The following is a 19,390-nucleotide window of genomic DNA, read 5'->3' on the forward strand; positions in this document are numbered from 1 at the left end:
CTTCGTATATAAATATACTTTGTCAAAAGCCATTTAGCCCATACCATTGCAACTCAAGAGAGAGAGAGAGGAAAGGTCTAAAATGGCGAAGAACAGGATCTCACTCGCCTGCCTTCTCTTTCCCGCCCTCTTTCTACTCTGTTGCCATTCCCAAGAAGATGACGCTGATCGAAAGGTTGTTAATGCACTCCGTTTTCTTACTTTCTTCATCTTAACTTTTGTAAAATTCTCTAATTAACGATTAACGTAATGTTTGTAGATACATGTCGTCTATATGGGCGAGCTTCCTAAAAATGGTGTATCCGCCGCATCGCTGCACCACACCATGCTAGAAGATGTCCTGGGAAGGTTACTGATACTACCTACGGCCCATATGAGAAGTGAGAGTGCTAATGTGGCACATGTATGAGAGATCTGGGCAGGTCATAGGGTGGACCCCACTTTGCATTTGTAGGCCACACGTGCACACACAAAAAATTTTAAAAAAATAAAAATAAATTGACAGTTGAAAAAAAGGGAATGGTAAGGGACGCCTATCTTGATTTTGATAGGGTCACCGTCGTGTTTATGTAAGATCCACTCCTACCATTAGATGTTTATTTATATATTAGACTCAAATACAAAAAATCAAGCTGACCTGTGATTCTGTTGGACCACACCATAGTAAATAGTTGGGAGGGAGAAGTTACCGTGCTAACTATATGAAATCCACTCCAACCATTATATTCCAAGAAAAAATTTAATCCTTTTTTCCCATAATTCATTCTCATCCATGATTCAACTTGTTCACACTAATGGAAACACTTTAGAGAGTAAGTGTTGCCCTGTTCACTGTTTCCAATCATGTGATCCAATTGAATCACGGATGGTGCTTATTTGTTGGCCATTAGCCTAACATGGAGTGACATAACTGATGGTTGGAGTGGATTTTACATTAACATCATGGTGGGGCCCACCCCTGCCACCAACCCATTTTTCTCTTAATTATATCCATTAATAAGTAAGCTTTTAGAAAACCTTTTTGAAAAAGGTTCCGAAACATAAATTTAATATTAATTAGCTTTTTTCCTTTTTTTTTTTTCTTTTTTTTTTAGGTAAAATTCCCTAACAATGAAAAATAAAAAAAGGTTTCACCAGTAACGTTGGAGGTGTCTTGGTGTTACTTACACCTTTGATGGATGCTTGAGGTGGGACACGGACAACCTTCCACTGAAGAAACAATATTTACATTAGTATTGAAGTTTCTCCATAATCATCACACTTTAAGAGAGACACTGCAGCCTTTGCTCGTTTTATGTACTTGCGTAAAACAGGCAACATCCTCCCATGCTTATACGAGAAGACACTGCCTAAAAAATCTCTAGAGACTCTCAAGGACTCACCACCATTGGAGATAATACAATGGGTTTGATATCCCAGCAATTACACCTTCCCCACGTGGTGGAACATAAACGTGGGGCCCACCTGATGAAAGGCCCAGATCTACACATTGAGCGCATGCAAGGAGAGCAGGATTTAGTACAGAATCTCACTCCCCTGATTAGCCTTACGAGGGTTCCTACTATTACCACTTCTGCTGCTAGCATAAGCATGAGAGCTTTTTACTGTTTCTATTTCTAAGAAGTTCTACGTTCCTTCCAATGGCAGTAGCGCCGCTGCCAAAGAGTCGCTTGTTTATAGCTATGGAAGGAGTTTCAATGGATTTGCTGCTAGACTGTCACCCGAAGAAGTTAAGAGGTTCTCAGGTGAGAGGATTGCGATGATGATCCAAACTAATTAACTGAAAAGAAGATTATAAATGAGGCGTGTATTTTGTGGAAGAGAATTTTTGGCTCGTGTTTAATTTGGTTAATCTGTATTAACAGAGATAGATCAGGTGGTTTCAGTGCTTCCAGACACCTTATTTAAGCTTCACACAACAAGATCATGGGATTTCATGGGCTTCACTCAAAATCAAGCCTATCATTCGCCTAATGAAAGCAATGTCATTATCGGAGTGATAGATACAGGTAAATGTCTGTTCTGCTCAAAACCTCTTTGCCTTCTGTCAACTGCAAAACTCACCCAAGTGTTCATGAATTGTAATTTGTTTCCAAGATGCCTGTTCTTCAATCAGGTTTCTCTAGTTAGTTTCTGATTTGAAAAAAATGGTGAAATTTTCATATGTTTTATGTTTGATTGTGATTTCCACAGGTGTTTGGCCAGAGTCGAAGAGCTTCAGCGACGAAGGACTTAGTCCTCCTCCAGCAAAATGGAAAGGCATATGCCAAAATGAAAATAACTTCACCTGTAACAAGTACTCATCGTCATCAATCATTATCTTCTGAGTCTGTCTCTTACTTTGAAGTTTAGGTCGAACAGGTTTTGGGACTATTCGAGCATCTGATGATTTAATTGGAATCATGTGATTTACAGCAAGCTCATAGGTGCCCGATATTATAATGCCTATGACGCCTATCTTCCTGAAGACTTCAAATCTCCAAGGGATGCAGAGGGGCATGGTACCCACACTGCTTCGACCACTGCAGGCAGAGAAGTGACAGGGGCGAGCTTCTATGGACTAGCCGAAGGCGTTGCAAGAGGAGCAGTTCCTAATGCCAGAATTGCCATTTACAAAGTATGTTGGCTCTCAGTATGTGCAGCGTCGGACATATTGGCCGCTTTCGATGATGCTATTGCAGATGGTGTCGATGTTTTGTCACTCTCCATCGGCCCCATATTTGCACTCGACTACTTCTATGATCCTCTTTCTATCGGAGCTTTCCATGCATTGAAGAAAGGGATTCTCACCGTCAACTCTGCAGGAAATTCCGGTTTTGCAGGGTCTGTCGTCAACGTTGCTCCTTGGTCTTTGAATGTGGCCGCCAGCACCATCGACAGGAAATTCGTATCCCAAATAGTACTTGGAAATGGAGATATAATTAAAGTAAGTTTGTCAAAAATTCTTTTAGTTCCAAATTAGATTTTGGATGTGTTTGGATGCTCTATTGAAATTGCATTGCAATTGCTAGTTCAATTGAGTGGGAATGAAAGTAAAGTAACAATTTTGTTCCACTTAATCCAACTAGTTATCGCAATTCAGTTCCATATATAATGCCTCCAAACACTCCGTTGTGGGAACTGCCCTAATATGTTACCTTTCTTTGCAACTTAAGGGAAATTCAATCAATGCATTTACCCTCAACGGCAAGGAGTTCCCCTTGATCTATGCCGGAGATGCTCCAAACATATCGGCAGGATTTCAGAGCATTTCTGCAAAATACTGCTTGTATGACTGGTTGGATGCTAACAAGGTACAAGGAAAGATTGTACTTTGTGATTTCCATTATGACGGTTCAGGACCTTTCTTGGCCAATGGTGTAGGCGCTATAATGGCTGGTGACGGCTACACTGATCTCTCATTGTCTTACATATTCCCAGCCACCCGCATTGATAGAGAAGACAGTGACAAGATAATGGATTACATTCAATCTTCCAGGTGAGTAACAGTGCTGTGTACACAAACAGTTTCTTCTAAATGTGGTTGTTTTTATGCTAATGTGAACCAATGCTTTAATTTCCTGAATAAGTGAAGGTTGTGTATGGATGCACAAGCGAATTGAATTGCAAAAGTCTAGTTTAGACAAGAGAAAATGACCAAATTGCAATTGGCTGAAGAGCACTCAAGATTCATGCAGAGGAAGGTGGTTGCAATTTGGTTTTCTCACTTCTTTATTCCGATTATAGCAATCCAGTTTGATGGTGAATCTAAATGTGCCGTGAAAGAGCAAACCAAAAATGATGGTGAATATTTTTCAGTACTCCAACTGCAACCATTCTCGCTGGGGAGACTTGGAAGGATGTTGTGGCGCCTCGAGTTGCCACCTTCTCTTCCAGAGGGCCTAACGTAATAACTCCCGACATCCTCAAGGTAGTCCTGTTCTTATCATTGTCTAATTCCTCATAACATGTTCTGTTTACCGTGTTTACTCTTGAGTCATGTGAAGAAAACCTCTCAAACGTGTTTGTTTTGTAAATCCGTAGCCAGATCTTACCGCCCCTGGCGTCAATATCCTTGCTGCTTGGTCTGGAACTGCTGCACCTTCCTTCTCACGTCTAGATAAGAGGCAAGTTGCTTACAACATAATCTCAGGTACATCCATGGCTTGCCCTCATGCTAGCGGCGCAGCAGCCTATGTCAAATCCATCCATCCAACTTGGTCGCCAGCCGCGATCAAATCTGCCCTCATGACTACTGGTAAGCTGTAGATGGAGAATTAGTTAAAGGCAATGTACATGTTCCATCGACTATTTACATGTGGGACCCACATCCCAGCAATCCAAATAATTCATATCATGACCCATGATGAATGGGAGATACTCCAAAAATCCCTACCATTGGAAGATCATCCCCATCCAATTAGGATGCTATTAAATGAGGATCACTAGTTGCAGTAACTCATCATCTCATGGCGACCCTTCTGATATAAGCGAGATTCAAAGGAAATGTACCATGTGGGGCCTACATCAGGGAGATCCAAGTCATTCATATGATGAATAGGAGATAAACTAAAAATCTCTACAACTGGAAGGTCTTCCCATCAGACTAGACCACTATTGAATCAGGATCACCAGTTTCAGTCTTTCCTAGTCATCTCATGCAATGATCATCTGATAATGGAGATCTCAGGGTAGAATGTCCCCATCATGGCACACTGCTTCTCCTACCAATAGCTTAGATTGTCGAAGATGGTGGGTCCCACCTGTGAGTATGGCTGGATCAAAGAAAGGTTGCCATGGAGTGCCATATAATAGAAATCAATGTTTTCTTGCAATGCAGCTAATATCACGGATCCCAGAAAGAACGAAGATGCAGAATTCGCCTATGGTGCAGGCCACATCAACCCACTGGCGGCCGTTGATCCTGGCCTTGTGTATGATGCAGCAGAGCAAGACTACATCAACTTCCTATGTAGTCAAGGCTACGACAGAAGCACATTGGAACTGGTCACAGGAGAGGCAAGCAATTGCACCACCAATACAACTGGGGGAGCTTGGGATCTTAACTACCCCTCCTTTTCACTCTCCATCCGAGATGGGCAACCCATCAATGGCTCCTTCTCTAGGACAGTAACCAATGTGGGCCCTTCAAACTCAACCTACAATGCCATTGTCCAAGCACCCTTGTCCCTCGAGATCACCATCGAACCCTCCATCCTTTCGTTCTCAGCCATCGGTGAGAAGAAATCTTTCACCGTGAAGGTTCAAGGCGATGTCATTTCTCAACAATTGATAATTTCAGCTTCAATCGTGTGGAGTGATGGGGTCCACCGCGTGAGAAGCCCAATTGCAGTGTACACCTACGTTCCGCCAGGCAAATTTAGTTGGGAATTTACGAGAAAACTTCCAGTCAATGGGCTACTTGATCTGGATGGATCCTCAGTGAATGGAATCCCCGGAGGGTATTAGTTCTTCTTAATCATGCTTACCAGAGTCTTTGACGGTTTTAACTGTCATTGTATATGCAATGGTGAATAAAAGAATGCGACCAAGAGAAGAAAATTCCAATCTCCATAACAAGAATGGAAGTATTATTTCCTTTTTAAACTTTTTAATGGAAGGATTCTATTAGCTACCAAACTGTCTGTGTTCATCTCCAATTCATAGATGTTGATGACTCATCCACTATACGGCTGGAAGAGGTTCACATCAATCTAGGCCATCAATTTATGGGCCCAATTGTGGATTGAGCACAATCTCACAATGACACGTGTCAGCTGATTTAATCATTCAATGTGTGGATGTCGAATGGACGGCCGAAACATAAATGGACAGCAGTCTGGATTCAGTGACTGACATCAGTGGTGAATATTGCCTGGTGAGCGTGATTTCAAGGTACCCAATATCAACATTTGCCTCCATAATCTGGACATTCCTAAGCGTTGGATGGGAGGAATTCTTCAAATGGATGGTAAAAGTAAAAATGGCCCATGGTCCACACTCATTTGACAAAATTTCCCTGATGAGACTAGTTGACAAATGCTTAAAAACTCGAAGGAAAAATAAAATATAATAAAAGATTCGGCAATATTTCACAGGGACTCGATAAAAAACTTGAAAAAAAAAAAACTGGAATGACTAAATTAAATCACCATAATAAGTCCACTATTGGGTCTTTCTACCGTTCCCATCTTCATGCAGACATCAGCAACGGCTCTCGAGTTTTTGAGTCATGCATGGCTGCTCAATCATCAATTTGAACCATTCATTTTTTTTATATAGCCAATGACAACCTATCATTCCCTATAATTCGGATACAGAGTGTGCACCCTCAGCCTGAGTTAAGATCCATGATTCGTACACCAAGTGTATGTAATTCCACTCATCATGTAATTATTAGGAGACATAATTTAACATATTCTAAGTTTTCACGAAGTTATTATTCATACATCCACTCAATTACATGTCTTTTCCAATACCTATTCCATTATATACACAACCACTGAATAAAAGTCCAAAATTAAACCATGTCCACCCGTTGGGACTTCATTCAACCATAGTATCAAATATTGTTCATCAAAATCACAATTATAAACACTTTCGAATCCAACCTAAACATTGATGTAGGACATGAAATTTAGATATGATGTGCAAGATTTCGGGCTTAAGATCGCGTTAGTTCATAAACAATTACACAAATTCCATATCCCACATGAAAGTCCAAACATTCAATTAAGGGAAATCTATGCGAGTCCAAGCCTACATATGATAGGGCTGGATCAATAAAAATTATGAACCAAACGATACTCAAAGATAAGAAATAATCATTCACACATGCATAATAATCAGTCCCTAATCCAAGGAATTCAGAAATTCCAATTCGGGGAACCCTAGAGTGAGAAAAGGAGCATAAAATTGGATATTTGAGTAATTTAGGGTTAGGTTTAGAAATTTTCGGTGAAAGCGGAGTGAAAGAAAGGCGAGAGACGAACCAAAGAGTACCGCACACGTGGACAATAACAATGGCCCAGACACACATGCGTGTGATCAAGGCCGCACGTGTGTGGGGTTCACTATTCAGAAAAAGACCACCTTAGCCCTGGTCGGCCAGGGATGGACTCTAAAACTCTAAAATCTCAGCTCAATCCGATGTACGGTTTGTGTGTTGTACTCCTCCGAAGTTTCAGCCCTTCTATAGGGCCAGATTGTGAAATTCTGAAGTGGGGAGGAGAATTGTTGTAATAGATGATTGATTTAAAGTGTAAATAATGGTGTAAAGTGAGAAGAAGAGATGGTAGAAGATGGGTAGTAGAGATGGCGATGAATGGGGGCGAATTGGGATAGATGTGGCTTCGCACCACAATAGTTAACCCTTCGATAAAGGGACGGCTTCGCACCCAATTAGGCTTCACAACTTAGAGAGTAAGAAAACGCAGAATTTTTATTAATCTTCAATGAATAAAAAAAGATACAAAGGGTGCCTATTTATAAGAAAACTCTAAACCCCAAAACTCACGCCATGTGCGTAACCTATTACTTGGTGATAAAGGAAACCAAAATAAAAAACTAATCAAATAAATCTAAAGCGTTCTTGATGTTGTAAATAACATTAATAAGCAAAATCTAAAATATAAAATCAATCTGACTAGTGGGTCATGATCATGAGATCCCATGATAGGCTTTTCTTGACTAATGGGCCCAATCTTTTGAATCAAACCTCCGTCTTCTAGCTAGGAGGCCCTCCCTGGACGTTTTCATCGATCTAAATCGATGGTAGGGCCATCCTTCTGGTGTATGAGCATAGGGGGGATGGTGTGCATACCATGTGGACGGCGTGCGCAGGATGTCCCCATTAATTCTCCCCGGCTACAAAGATTTCACCGCGGGTGAAATAAAATTTTTGAACTGCTCCGAGATGTAAGGATCAAGTCTCTGAAGCTCTTCCTCAGTAATTCACGTATTAGTTGAAGCTACACGTAACTTACACTTGACCAGGTACTTCTGAAACTCGTCGTCCAATGTTGAAACTATCTAATGGTCTAGGATATCCTCAATTTCCTCTCTGATTGTGTGAAGGTTAGGTATGAGAGGCAGAGGCTAAGAAGAAATGTTAGAAAGAGTAGGCATGGGAAGTAGAGGCTGAAAAAATTGGTCAGGACAAGTAGGTATGAGAGGCAGAGACTAAGAGAATGGGTCGGGACCGGTAGGTATGAGATGTAGAGGCTGAAAAAATGAGTCGGAAAGGGTAGGTATGGGAGGTAAAGGCTGGGAAGAAAGGTAAAAAAGAATGGGTATGGGAGGTAGAGGTTGGGAAAATGGGTCGGGAATGGGCCATGGTTCAAGGGATAAATATGAAAAATCAGGATGGGTAGGCGAAGGACCGGGCAAAGTATGAGTGGTCTTCTGAAAAGTAACTAGATCCTCCACATCAAATGTGAAACTAATTCCCATGGAAGGTGAAAGATCTACCTCATACCGTTTCATTTTATAATTTTGAAGGGTCCAGCGCTACGCGCGTGTAACTTACAAACGACCCTCGGAGGGTACCACTCGAGCCAGATGCGGACCATCATAGAATCCCCAATATTGAATTCTTTAAAACGTTTATACTGATTTACAGAAAAGTTGTAATATTCATTACTAGTAGTAATCTTCTGCCTGATTTCTTGATGCCATAAATGAATGTGATGCGCAAAAGACTCTGCAGGCTCTGATGCCCTATGGGACAGTGACATGGGGACAAGATCAATAGGTTTCTCAGGTTTATAAACAATAACGACTTCATAAGGACTGGGACCTGTGGACCTATCTATAGAACTATTAAACGCAAACTCAGCTGCAGGTATTACGGTGTCCTATGTTCTGGTATACTCTATATCCCTCATAGGGGGAGACTCATCCGGTAGATCATCTGAAAAGACATCACGTAACTTATCCATGACCGGAATGGCCTCAGTGGGTAACTCTACACTAGCCTCTGGTGCACTCTCTCTAGCCACAAGGTTGCACATGTTGTACCCCTCAAAATAGTGGTCTTAATGTCTCTCATGGGGTGGGTGCACAGGTACACACCCATAATTGATTTCTTGACTAACTTTATTCATTGTTCTATCCTTCAGGCCACCTGCCTGAGATTGGACATCTACTGTAAGACCCGTATCCTAGTCCGTACCGTTCCGTTGGCTTCCACGGTCCTTCCGTTCGAATTCCAGCAACCTTCGCACCGTATCTGACGTTTGCGCCCGATCCTAAGCCGAGTCCCACTTACCGAAGTCGGATCGAACCGAAACTTGTATCTTAGCGATCGCGCCGTCGCCGCGGTTCCAACACCGCGACTCACGCACCGAACCGATGCCTAGGCCAAGAGATGTGGGCCAGCGTTCTTTCCGAAGAAAATACCGCACGTTGTGAATATCGAGGGAATCTCTACGATATATCTCATCAATCAATCAATCAATCAATGTCAAGTACAACCATACCTCAAGTACAACACCCATCCATCCTTTTCCATAAGTCAACTCTCTCTCTCCCCTCACCATTCCTCTTTAACCAAGATTTCAACCCAACCCATACCTCTCCTTACAACCACCACTCCACCCATCCCTTCATCCATTAATTCTCCATTTTCCCTTATTTCTTAAAAACTCTCTCTCCCAAGCAACAAAATTTCACACATCCAAGCATTTCCAAGTTTTTTCAAAACTCACAAGTGTGGCCCACCCTCTCATCTCTCATCCACACCATCAAAATCTCATTAACCACCATCAAAAGTGAAGGCAAGGAGTATAGAAGGCTAAGGGAGCAAGGAGGAGGCCTAGAGGTGGGTGATCTACCGTTGTTTTCAATTTTAAGGGCCACTTGTTGTGGGACCCACTTGATGTATGTGTTATATCAATAGAGGGCCCATAGTGGCGAGGTCCCTCCTCTCTATCACCGTATATATATATATATATATATATATATATATATATATATATATATATATATATATCTATCTTTCCTCTCCCTAGAATGAAGTGGGCCCCACCAAATCATGTTAAATCCACTCCATTCATCAATGGTGAGGCCCACCACATTTTAGGCAAATCCACCATCTGGTGGGAAGTCCCACATGCTATACATAATATATTATAATTATTTTATATTAATACTATATATATATATATATATATATATATATATATATATATATATATATATATATATATACATACATGCGTGGAGGTGAGCCACTTTTATGTGGAACCCACCTTGACTAAAATGTGGGTCACGTGCATGTGGGGCCCACCATGATGTTGTGTATATCCATGCCGTCCAGCGTCCCTGGATGCTGGACGTGAGGCAGCATGGTTGGCTAACAGGGAGTGTATGTACTGACATGGGTGTGTATTAATAAAGCTAACAAAAAGAAATTTTACTTTTGGAATAAGCTACCCATGTAGGCTCCACCTTGATGTATGGGGATGATCCAAGCCGTCCATCCTCTTCCTCAGATCATTTTAGGCGTTGAGCCAAACTTTGAGGCTAATCTGATCATCGGGCGGACCATAGTATAGCGAATTGTATTTCTACCATTGAAATACCGCCGGATGTTTAGGTATGCTAAAACCTGTCCATATTGGACTCGTTGGATTGTATCGAGCCATAGGGACCAATGGCTGGGTTGGATTCGTCCGAGGTGGGCCTTACCTACTAAAAACCACCAGATTTTAGTTTTCAAAAAAATAAATAAATAAAACAGCAGCAGCACTGCTGTCAGAAGATGCAGGCACTGCCTACGGCTGCTTGGCGAGCAGACGGACAAGCTGGGGCTCATGGCCCCAACTGTGGGCCCCACCATGATGCGTTTCGACCATCAACACCATGCATTTGATGGGTCCCCTCGGACCAGGAGGCCGCCCCAAAAATCATCTGTATAGGGAACTCAGGTGGGCCACACCACTTAAAATCATGTGAAGACATGCCTAAACATATAAAAACACTTGGTGGGGCCTACCCGAAATTTGGATGCGGCTGAAACTTGCTCTGAACCCTCAGCCAAGTGGGACGCACCTAATGAGTGGGCCCCACCATAATGCATGTGTTTCATCCAACCCGTCCAATCATTTGGAAATTATTTTAAGACCATGCGATGAGGCCCACTTTGAATTGTATAAGGGCCATGTGACTAGGCCCATCTTGATGCATTTGTGGCCCGTCGTTGAGGCCCCCCTTGATATGTATATACGAGACCCATGTATGAGGCCCATTTGATGTACTGGACGCCCATGGGTCAAGGCCCTATAGGATGTACATAAGGCCCATTGTAGTAGATTCCACCATGGCATATGTGTTGATTTTATAGCGGGCTACACCTTGGGAGCAATGATGGTTTGATGTCCACATTGTAAGGATGATGTTGGTTAAATGTCCGCATTGTCACTCTCTCTCTCTAGGGCCCATTAATAGGCCCATACCTGTAATGTGTAGGCCGTCTAGGCCCATATTTGTTTTAATCAGAACTCATCACCACATAACATACTTAGTATAGATTCATGATCATACGCATCATATGTATGCCTGATGTGAGGATTAACTGATCATTGCACATGCCTTAGGGCAGATGGTTTATGGACTCCCTGATAGGTGGAGTTGCCCTACATGAGCACACGGTACGCGCAGGATGTTGCATGTCCGATGGTATGATTCATGCACTTGGATTCATGTGATTGTACTCATTGTATGCCCTAGTGACATCAGGGTCATAGCCTCCACAGACACATCGTGGGTGGTTGGATTAGATACCGGAAATGTTTGGTTCTAGCATACAGGTGCCATAAATGTCCCTGGGTGAAAATCTCTAAACCCGATGGTACCAGAGGATGACTCTAACGTCGAGACCGAGTGGATATATGAGCGCACGAAGGCCGAATACCAGGAGGCCGCGTCTCCCACTATATCGTGGTCGGTTAGAAAGGGGTGTGGCCTTACTCGCCTGAGGGTAGGGGGTAATAATAGGCTGAGTTTTACCAGCTCGTGAATGGGTCCGCTATCGACGTGCCGAATAGGTATTGGCAGACTATTAGTTAGGCGGATAGTGAGGTTTCTTACGCTCACTTGGACTGTACGGCTAGGAGAGCGGCAGTGCCACTTGGAGTGTACTAAACCCCGGTGATTATCCAGAATGAGAACTGTACTGATATATGATGAGGATTGGCATGCTTGGGTTGCATCTCGCATCGCATGGTCGTGTTATGGCCGATAGCATTCATATCTTGCACCGCATAGCCTTGGTACGACTGATTGCATTCATGTACTCATCACCATGATTTCACATTACTCTGACCTTGCATTCTGAGCACGCTTATACTGCGCACACACTTACACCACCCTCTAAGCTTTCTATAAGCTTATACACGATCGATGCGTGCAGGTGATGCCAGGATGCAGCCATAGCCTTGGAGCCTGCAGTCGAGCTTTTGAAGTTCCTGTTATTATCATCATCTTATATTTTCCTTTTATACACATTGTACTTAAAAGTTTTTTATCATAGTGGATTTTGTGATGGTGTTCTTGTGGTTATTGTTCGTGGGTTATGCTCATTACGAATTAAATTGATATTAGAAATCCTCCTTGTAGGATCCTAGGATCGGAACCTAGTAAATGGGTGCTGGAAGCCGAGAATAGGATTCTACGGAGGCTGTCGGCGCCAGATTCGGCGATCGAAAATTTTGTGAGCCCGATTTTTGAGTTCGGGGCGTGAGATCTACCCCAATGGTGGGGTTTGTCCTGGTGATGGTCTTTAGTCGATTAATGCGTACATCAAGCTGTTCAAAGCATTGTCCATTTCCAAGCGCTTAATCAAAGACTCCAACTTCTGAAACAACTTATTTAGTAACTCTTACAATTGTTCCATGTTTAGTGTAGGGTGCCAATCAAAATTCAGCAATATAGTTGTCAAAATATAAGATTATTATATATTTTTATTTTTAAGAAACGACCTAGTTTCTAAAAATGAAAAAGGAAAGTTTTTATAACAAGTTAGGAAAGTTACAAAAAGAAAAAGAAAAAAAAAAACAAATTAGGAAAGTTTCTATAAAATAAAATAAAAAACAACCTATTTTCCAAAAATAAGAAAGGAAATTTTCTAAGAAAAACAAATTAGGAAAGTTTCTAAAAAAAACAAATTAGGAAAGTTTCTAAAGAAAAAAACAAATTAGAAAAGTTTCTAAAAAGAAAAAAAACAACCTGGTTTCTAAAGAAAAAGAAAAAGGAAAGTTTCTAAAAATAAAGGAAAGTGAACTAGTTTCTAAAAAAGAAAAAAGGAAAGGAAATTAGTTTCTAAAAACATATTAATAAAGTTTCTAAAAAATAAAAAAGGAAAGTTTCTAAACGTAGAAGTAGAAAGCTAAGTTAATTTCTAAAATAATTCAAATAAGGGGATAACGGAAAATTTCAACAGCTTATGTCGAGGTTTATGGACTTCCAAACAGACATATATGATGAGAATTGATGTGTAATGGACATAAACAAACAAACCCTAAACATGTAATAAATTCCTCCACAAGAACCCTAGGCTTTGATACCAAATTTGATGTAGGACCACTACTAAAAAATAGGGCAACGCCGACGGCTAAAAACCGTTAGCAATGACCTTCCCTGACTGCTTTTACCCGTCGCAAGGTCCGTTGGTAAAGGTTGCATCGGCGTTGCCCGCTGATGGATTAAAACCGTTGGCATTTTCGACAGCCAAAACCATCAGCCTTTCCGACGGTAAGGGCGATGGATAAAACCGTCGACGTTTTCAACGTTTAAAACCGTCGGCGTTTTCGATGGCTAAAACTGTCAGTGTTTTCGGCGGTTAAAAACCGTCAGCGATTCTCATTAATTAAAAAAATAATTTAAAAAAATTAAGAATTTGGATGATATATTTGATTTTGATTTCTCCCTTTTCTATTGTGTAGACTTTTCCTTCTCAACTAAGTTGGTTCATTAAGGCTTTGGAGAAATTGGTATATCTAGTTGTGGATGTGTATTAATCAACGCACACATCCAAAACTAGATATACCCATTTCTCCAAAGCTCTGAACGAACCAACTTATTTGAAAAGGTAAGTCTACACAATAGAAAAGGAAGAAATCAAAATCAAATATATCATCCAAATTCCAAATATTTGGATTGGATATATGCTTTAAAAAAAGAAATAAGAGAGAAGTTTAACAAAATTGCAATATTTTAATCCCTTTGGACTTTCCACCAATTATCAGTGCTGCAACCAAACATGGCCAAAACTCCTAATGCAGCCGAAATGGGATAAGCTGATGAACAGAATCAATCTCCCAACTTAGTCTGATCAAGCTCAAAACTCTAATCTCCATCTAACAACTTCTAATCAAGCTCAATACTCTAATATCCATCTAACAATGAGACTTTTCAGCTTCAGTTTCTTTCATGCAATTACGCAATGTGCAGCACTGAGAAGTAGATTGGTGTAATTAGAGAAGTTCACCAAATGGACATATAAGAAATGAATGGATAAAAAGTGGCGCAATATGCAATACAAAGCTTACCTAACGTAATGAGCTTCAAAAGCTAACAAATTATTCATTTAAAAGAAAATTTCTCAAATAATTCTCAACAATTTTAGTAGAACTATCCATGAGGCATTGCCAGACTTAATGAGACCTACTTGGGATACTTTATTGGCGTCACAACTGCTTCCTTGAGAAGGCGCTTTGCATTCTCTAACCCCTTGATGCTTTCCCACTTCACATCTAGATTCCCACGAATGATATTCCTGCAAGTAACAAAGACCGAATATAAATTAACACTCGTACCAACTCAGTAGTAAAGATATGCCAACTGATGGATTCTAATCCATGGATAACAGGGCATTTTGTAAAACCCAGAATTAGGGACTGCTTAGCTATGGTTTCCATCCAAGTGGCACTGAATTTACCTACTTAAAACTCTCTGCTAAGGTGCGCATTTCTGCAGATTTAAAAGCAGGAAGCAGAGACCTTTGCCTGCAAAAGTAAATATCGATCATAAAGTCAAAAGCTTTCTAGCATACAAACAAATGCTGCCTGCAGCTTTTGGGTTCCAAGAATCAGGACATGATATGGTATCTTTCACAAATTGAAAAAACTTCAATCCAAATATGAGCAGTCATGCCAGGTATTACCAAACATTTTTCCTTTTTATTGACACATTTGGGTCTTTGTTCTCTTACTAACAATTTCAAGACAATTGCGTCAAAGCATCAAAATGGCGTGATCCACCTGATGGGTGCTTTCAATCTCATCCGTTAGTGCCACATTGGCCTGTGGTGGCACATTAACACGCCCAAAGTTTCTCTTCTGGCCATTTCTTTTGCAAATTGTGGGCCATCTATTGATTTGACTAGCCTGAATTGTCAAAGCATCAAAATGATGTGATTCCACCTGATGGGAACTTTCAATCTCATCCTCTAGTGTGACATTGGCACATGTGGTGGCACATAGATGAGATGGCTTATCCATGGCTGTGCAGGCTCGGAAGTGGGTTATGGGCTTACATATATACATAATGGTTAAGAGTCATTCATATGGAATACATGAGCTACGAGAGTACGGATATGTGCATCTACACATCTGTGTCATCATCAAGGTTGATATGTACCTTTCAAAAAAAAAAAAAGTAGATATGTGATGTGCATTTGTGTATATGGATATACAGGTGTATGCATGCATGTATTCATGCCTGTATGTACACTTTTACATGTCGTGATGCAAATTACATGTGTGTACATGCATGTATTCATGCCTGTATGTACACATGTACATGTCACGATGCAAATTACAAAAGGTAGAGATTTGCTACCAAATCAGAGCTGGCGCTCGGACAAGGTCCCGTCCAAGTAGCCTTGAGAATGACTCACACACCCATGGGATATGCCCATCCGCCAACACCCTGCAACCATGAAATGGTAGTTGTTTCAGAAAAAGAATATATATATATATATATATGATCACAACAATCAAAATGATGGATAACTTCTCTTCTGGACTTCTATGCCTATCCATATTCAGCTACGGAGACAACTGAATGAATGAATGCAATTTTCAAAGGATTGTTAATTAATGACGTAAGATCATCTAAATAAAATTTCTCTGTTCACCAGTTTTGCGCTGAATAATCATTGTTTAAATCACATACAAACATTCATGAACATACATTCATGATGCCGTGATGCATCCCAGGAGTGGACCTCTGAATCGATCCAATCAGTGGACTAGCCTCTCAATATCCCACAGCCATATTGTCTCTAGCTGCTTCGTTTTGGGTGTGTTTGGTTGCACCAAATTAGACTGATTAATCAGGAAATTTGGGGCAGACAAACACACCCTTAGAAAACATGTAACTGGTAAAATTCAAAAATCAGAAATTCAGCAAAGTGGGGAGTTTCTTTTAATCATAAAATTTCTTTCAGATGAAAGAATTTAAAGAGTAGAAATTTGGTTTGGGGAAAACTTGACATGGGCATGTGCATATACAGCATGAGTTTACATATTTCTACATATCGCCCCACACAAAGAGAAACAGTTCAAAAGAAGTTTGATTATTAAGGGAAACAGTTCAATGCTTGCTTCAAAATAATGAATCAACAATATGCCAGTATCGTGAGGATCTCATCACCCATCCAATCTTGACCGGACCGTGAGCCTCACATCTCATCATTTGGTTATTTCGGGTCCCACAATCAAATATTATTCCCCTTTCCTTCAATTCAGTTTTATTTACTGATGAAATGGCTGCAGAATACAATTCTTACCACCTGCTATACACGGGGGTTATCTTGATTCTTGAGCAAATTAGAGACAAGTGAAACAAAGGGTACTTATAAGTAAAGCCTTGAAGGACTTGGTATTCAGAGCTGGTAAACTGAGTTAACTTGAACTCCGATTTGGTGGATGAGTCAATAAAAAGAATACACAGTTATGAGGATAAATTACATAACTGCCCTAAGTGCCTAGCAAAATTCTCAAATGTTGCCACTGAAGATTTCAAGAAAGCAATAGAAGTAACGACTTCAATTTTTACAAGGTCATAGATTGGACTTGGAATTTAGACCCAGGCCAAACAAATCCATTTGTAAGTTTCTGACCATTGAGTTCTACATATTCATTATTTTCTAATGCAGTGCGTCAATTGATTTCTCATCATGCAATAAGAATTGAAAACAACATTAACTATTAACTGTGTGATGGAATTGATGACGAAGCACCATCATCTGAAAAAGGAGGGCAGAGAGAAAAATGTTGTAATAAGCTTAGAGCTTACCTAGAGTAACATGGAGGCCTTTGCACCTCATGACATTATTAGGAAGTATGGAGCTATTAAAGAGGTTGATGATTTTTCTACAAAGGCATGACTTGAAAAGACGCGGACACTATTTATCAGGAAGGGATCAAGGTTCTCTTCTCGTAGTGTGATTACAGGGGACGCATATAAAGGGATTCATGAAATCGGTTTACCATTAGAAATTGCTCAAAAGATCACATTTGAAGAAAAAGTCACAGCATACAACATGGGTCATTTACAAAAACTAGTAGATGACAAATTATGTGTAACATACAAAGATGGTTCAGCCACTTATGCAATTAGGGAAGGTTCAAAGGGACATACATATTTGAAAGTTGGTCAAATCATAAACAAGTGTATTATGGACGGAGACATTGTTTTCATTAATAGGCCACCTAGTACTCATAAACATTTATTGCAAGCATTTTCTGTCTATGTGCATGACAACCATACTATTAAGATCAATCCTCTTATTTGCGCTCCCCTAGGTGGAGATCTATCAATGGGCTTGGGGCGGAATTTACCCACATGTTGTCCTATCAACACAACAAACAACTTCGCAAAGTGAAGATAAAGCAAGTACAAATGAAACTAAAATTTAACAGATTGGATCTTTTACATGGATTAAGTACAAATGAAATAAGGCCCTAAGAATTTATATAGTGCATGGCTCATGAAAGCTGCAGGTCTCATTGTTTTTTTCCTTGTTCTTTCTTTTTTTTGTTGGTTTGAAAGATAGCTATTGTTCCCATAACATACGGGAGTAATTTAAAAAACTTGGATAATTGAAAATGGCATGATCTTGATTAGGGAAATAAAACAGGAACAATGTTATGCAACTAATCTATTAAAACCAGCCTATATATATGAATCAATACTTGAAGATAATTGTCCCATTTTTCTCTTGATTATTCTCTGCTTGAAAATGGCTAAATTGATAAATGTTAGAAACAACTGATGATAAATATTAAAGCAGGTTCCAGAATTTTCATGCTAAATTAATACTATTGATTGACAAGGCTGAGAATCTAAGATGGGCATACACTGCTGAAGAATGCACATAAGGACATGAGTATGTTTATGCATGGCCACATTGATAGAAACCCATGCTATTAAAAAATAGCCACATTGATACATACATATGGAAGTAGGTAGATTTGCAGATAAACCATGAAGTATATGCTGCAGGTTCGGTTCTACCAACAGTTGTATGGAGGACGAGAAACTGATTTTTCTTTCAATTAATTTATCTCTTAGTTTCCAGTATATTTTGATTGATTATGACACGTTGATACAAGGCAACTAGATTCTCACTTGTATTTATCTTTTTTTCATTTGACTAAGCAATGGCTACAGTCATATATGGCTTAGTAAAACTAACCTTCACGAGAAATTCTGCTTGATCCTGTGGACCTAATCTGACCTTTGGTGAACTTGATTGAATTGGGGAGCCTACAGAACCATCATTTCCTGTGGGCTGACCATCTTTCCCATTCAAGCTACCCCTAGGTAAAAGCCTAAATCTTCGAGGATCCAAATCTCCATAACTAGGTGAGCTCCCAAGACTTCCCTGCGCCTGAGCCTGTGCCAGGAGCTGCTGCTGCTACTGTGGTGTCAAAATCTGAAACTGGTTTGATGACTGTAGAAAATATTGGATACGGTGATTTCTGCAAATCCAAAACCGTGTGCATATCTTATGAGTAAGTTGTTAGATTAGATTTTTTTTCCTAAGGTCAGATTGCTAGCTGTGTAGATTTCTTTCTAGATTTTTCTAGATTATTTTTTCTTTCTTTAGCTACCCCTAGGATGAATCTAGACAGGGATAGTTTAGTAATTTCACAGAATAAGAAAGCTTATAAATAGGCAGCAGTGTAATACGATTTTTAATTCAATCCCAATCTAAAGCAGCAGTTTTCTTTTCTTCTTTAAAATTTCTATTTTTCTCTTCGGTGGCTGCAGCCACACAACAGCAACCCAACAAGTGGTATCAGAGCCCTTGATCCTTGGGCCTCATCAGCCGTGAGAAGGAGCTGCTAATCCTTGGGCCTCATCAGCCGTGAGAGCCTCATCAGACGTGAGGAGCTGCTGA

General features: G+C 40.3%; 1 protein-coding gene and 1 long non-coding RNA gene across 3 annotated transcripts; one reads left to right on the forward strand and one right to left on the reverse strand.

The window, feature by feature from the left end:
- The first annotated feature begins 211 nt into the window (after positions 1-211).
- Positions 212-5,448, forward strand: LOC131249530 (cucumisin-like). The gene is made up of 9 exons (XM_058250336.1): positions 212-348; positions 1,648-1,745; positions 1,866-2,009; positions 2,194-2,296; positions 2,416-2,926; positions 3,156-3,478; positions 3,799-3,910; positions 4,024-4,237; positions 4,820-5,448. The coding sequence occupies exons 1-9, from the start codon at positions 275-277 to the stop codon at positions 5,446-5,448; spliced, it is 2,208 nt and encodes a 735-aa protein (XP_058106319.1). The 5' UTR covers positions 212-274.
- An 8,436-nt stretch (positions 5,449-13,884) lies between these two features.
- On the reverse strand, positions 13,885-18,944 carry LOC131248457 (uncharacterized). 2 transcript variants are annotated; one of them, XR_009172243.1, is made up of 5 exons: positions 18,683-18,944; positions 15,820-15,909; positions 14,918-14,984; positions 14,648-14,755; positions 13,885-14,432 (listed from the first exon to the last, which is right to left on the reverse strand). It is a non-coding gene; the product is annotated as an uncharacterized LOC131248457 (long non-coding RNA). The 2 variants fall into 2 exon arrangements; XR_009172242.1 differs by having other exon boundaries at positions 14,426-14,755; positions 14,922-14,984.
- Positions 18,945-19,390: the final 446 nt, after the last annotated feature.

This window comes from Magnolia sinica, chromosome 6 (genome assembly GCF_029962835.1).
Source record: "Magnolia sinica isolate HGM2019 chromosome 6, MsV1, whole genome shotgun sequence".
NCBI lineage: Eukaryota > Viridiplantae > Streptophyta > Magnoliopsida > Magnoliales > Magnoliaceae > Magnolia > Magnolia sinica.

Bases quoted from the DNA above. Each gene is read 5' to 3' on its own strand.
- LOC131249530 (XM_058250336.1), top strand. From the start codon at position 275: ATGGGCGAGCTTCCTAAAAATGGTGTATCCGCCGCATCGCTGCACCAC. The intron at 349-1,647 runs GTTACTGATACT...TTCCAATGGCAG, and splicing joins CTAGAAGATGTCCTGGGAAG to TAGCGCCGCTGCCAAAGAGT. The intron at 2,010-2,193 runs GTAAATGTCTGT...TGATTTCCACAG, and splicing joins TATCGGAGTGATAGATACAG to GTGTTTGGCCAGAGTCGAAG.